This window comes from Calidris pugnax, unplaced genomic scaffold, assembly GCF_001431845.1.
Source record: "Calidris pugnax isolate Ruff unplaced genomic scaffold, ASM143184v1 scaffold219, whole genome shotgun sequence".
In the NCBI taxonomy this organism is placed as follows: domain Eukaryota; kingdom Metazoa; phylum Chordata; class Aves; order Charadriiformes; family Scolopacidae; genus Calidris; species Calidris pugnax.
The window spans coordinates 8,146,740-8,149,971 of record NW_015094507.1 but is presented as its reverse complement, the minus strand read 5'-3'; the positions used below and the strand labels follow the sequence as shown (position 1 = coordinate 8,149,971).

At 47.5% G+C, this 3,232-nt stretch overlaps 1 protein-coding gene across 1 annotated transcript; it reads left to right on the top strand.

The window, feature by feature from the left end:
* The first annotated feature begins 8 nt into the window (after positions 1 to 8).
* Positions 9 to 1,501, top strand: GPR6 (G protein-coupled receptor 6). The gene has a single exon (XM_014964487.1). It carries the CDS (start codon positions 30 to 32, stop codon positions 1,038 to 1,040), a length of 1,011 nt encoding a protein of 336 aa, XP_014819973.1. The 5' UTR covers positions 9 to 29; the 3' UTR covers positions 1,041 to 1,501.
* Positions 1,502 to 3,232: the final 1,731 nt, after the last annotated feature.

The window sequence follows — 3,232 nt, the reverse complement described above, 5'->3', positions numbered from 1 at the left end:
CGGCCGCCGCCGCCGCGGACCAGGCGGCCATGGAGGAGGCAGCGGCGGCTCTGAACGAGAGCGGAGCGGCCGCCCACCGGCTGCCGGGCGGCGGCGGCGGCAGCAGCGGCGGCGGCAACACCTCGCTGGAGCTGTCGTCGCGGGCCCCCGCGCAGCCCGCCGCCCTCAACCCCTGGGATGTGATGCTCTGCGTCTCCGGCACCGCCATCGCCTGCGAGAACGCCCTGGTGGTGGCCATCATCTGCTACTCGCCCGCCCTGCGCACCCCTATGTTCGTGCTGGTGGGCAGCCTGGCCACCGCCGACCTCCTGGCTGGCCTCGGCCTCATCCTCAACTTCGTTTTCCAGTACGTGATCCGCTCGGAGACGGTCAGCCTGCTGACGGTGGGCTTCCTCGTCGCCTCCTTCGCTGCCTCGGTGAGTAGCTTGCTGGCCATCACGGTCGATCGCTACCTCTCCCTCTACAACGCCCTCACCTACTACTCGGAGAGGACGGTGCTGTGCATCCACACCATGCTGGCGGGCGCCTGGGGGGTCTCCCTCTGCCTGGGGCTGCTGCCCGTCCTGGGCTGGAACTGCCTCCACGACCCCACCACCTGCAGCGTCGTCAGACCCTTGACCAAGAGCAACGTGACGCTGCTGTCCGCCTCTTTCTTTCTCATTTTCCTCATCATGCTCCATCTCTACATCGAGATCTGCAAGATCGTTTGCAGGCATGCCCACCAGATAGCTCTCCAGCAGCACTTTCTGACTGCCTCGCACTACGTGGCCACCAAAAAAGGGGTCTCTACCCTCGCTATAATCCTCGGGACTTTCGGAGCCAGCTGGCTGCCTTTTGCCATCTACTGTGTAGTGGGGGATCCCGACTACCCTTCCGTGTACACATACGCCACGCTTCTACCCGCCACCTACAACTCCATGATCAACCCCATCATTTACGCCTACAGAAACCAGGAAATCCAGAGATCCATGTGGGTGCTCTTCTGTGGCTGCTTTCAAGCTAAAGTGTCCTTTCGCTCCCGGTCCCCTAGCGATGTCTGAGTGACTTTTCTCTCTGTCATACCGCACCGAGGACAATCTACTCAGTGAACTATTCCAGTGCCTGTTCTAAACTTCAAACTACGTCATGAAGTCATTGGAAACACGCTTAAGTATTAGCACTTTATACATGTTTGTATCTCTGAGAGTGGTTCGGGGTACGGAGTTTGGGGTTCTGTGAAAAAAAGTGGTTGTATATAAATTTGCACATCACATTTGTAAAGTGAAGACATTCCAATACCGCTTAATTATAGCACCTTATTTCTAGCTGCTGACCTGCCAAAACAGTGTTGCCTTTCTGAAGGGCAGAGAGAAAGAAAGTGGTATTTGTGTTGTATTTGTACATGTGTGTGTGTGTAGGGGAGGGGGGGGATGTATGTATGTATGTGTGTGTGTATCTATACTTTGCTGCACAATATAGATAAATTATAACATTTTGTATACAAATAAAAACATTAATATAAGTTTGTGTGCTTCTATGCTTTTAGAAATAGGAGGGCTTTCAAATATGCCAATTGAGCAAAGTTCCTTTGTTTACTTTTGAAAGCTCCCCATGTAATTCTGCCTAAAGAGATCATCATTCACTATGGAGATGAAATACTGCACCAAGAAAGGCACCTTGCTGCTTGCTTGTTTGTTTGGTCTCTTCTTTACTCTGGCAAAGAGAGAGTAACAAAGAGCACAAACTCCTTTTTATTCTCCAGCAACCAAAGAAACACAAACCCCAGTCAAATAGGCTGCTAATTACAGTTATTCTCCAGGTTTCCAGTAGCTTTCGTCTTCAGGTTATAAGTTAGCCCTTTGTTATAATGCTCCATTAAAAAGTTATCAAACTGTGGGGAGAAATTGGACTCTAAGTTAGGTTCCTTTTTTTCTCTTTTAGTCTAACACTGGAGGGGGGAAAAAAAAAAGAAATAAAGAAAAAAAAGGTCACAGTCTTCCTCCCTAAAAGCCTGTAAAATGCCATAATAAATTGACTTTCCTTATCATCCGCAGTTCTGAGGGGAACCTGAGTTTTTCCTCTCTCTCCCTTTTTTGGACTGCGTGCTGTAGAAAAATCATTTAAGTGCATCTTTGCTGTCTGCCTCTCTCAGAGCAGTACACAGTTTTCTGATAATCCCATGACTTAGTGGCTTCAAGGAGTCCATCAGAGGTCAATGTTGTTCAGAGTTCAAAAACACTTCTTCACTCAGGTTCAAATTCACCAGCAACTGATTTATTTAGAGCAATAACAGGCACAGCAGATTTCAGCAGCACTGTTGCTGCTTATTTATTTTTAATTATGCTGCATTTACATCCCAGTTGTGTTATAGCTTATCACTATCATTTCAATTTTTATTTAAGGGCTGAAACAAATTACTTTTATATGCACAGTACCATATAAAAAGTTTGGACTACTTTGTTTCCCAGTTTATGACTGGGCAATTGCCTGCTGGAGCACCTGGGGCCACGAGCATCCAAGAAGCCCCAGCGAGGCTGTGAATCAGTAACGCTGTATTCATGTGGGTGCAAGTACTATGAGAACCAATATCATTTCACTGATAATATAAAGATGCTTCATTTACAACCATACCTGTATTCCAGACTCCGCTAGCCCCATTATTTTTATCAATTTTAATAATTACAAATGTGACATTGCAATTGATGACCACTTTCAGGCACGCAGTTCATCAGGGCACCATTGCAGTGATGTTACAAATAGGATTTAAATCAGATCTTGTCATGGGTGAAAACATTGCTTGGACTCAGAACTCCAAAGTTGCTAGTGAAAAATATTATTTTTCTCCCTCTTTTAAACCCTTATCTTGTATGCTACATCTAAGCAGGTAAATAAAAGAGAGCAAGGCCTGCACTCTAGCCCTGTGGCCAGGTGGCACAGAGCATGCCTAACCTCTTTTCCCCATGTAAAGCCAGGGACCAAACTGCTGGCTGGAGCATCCTGGCCCTGCTCTAATGACCTGCATAGACTCAGCCAAACATGCTGCATTACCCATAGTAGTAACTGCTGAGAAAAACAACCCATAGTAGTAACTGCTGAGAAAAACAACCAACGAGTACCTTGGGCTGGTGAAATCTGGCAACACTTACTGGTAAAACTTGAAAACTTGCCATCCGCTAAGCTTTAGTCTCATAAATCTTTGTCATTCCTGTGTGGACCACAGTGAAACCACCTCCGCTTCAGTGCACTGAACCTG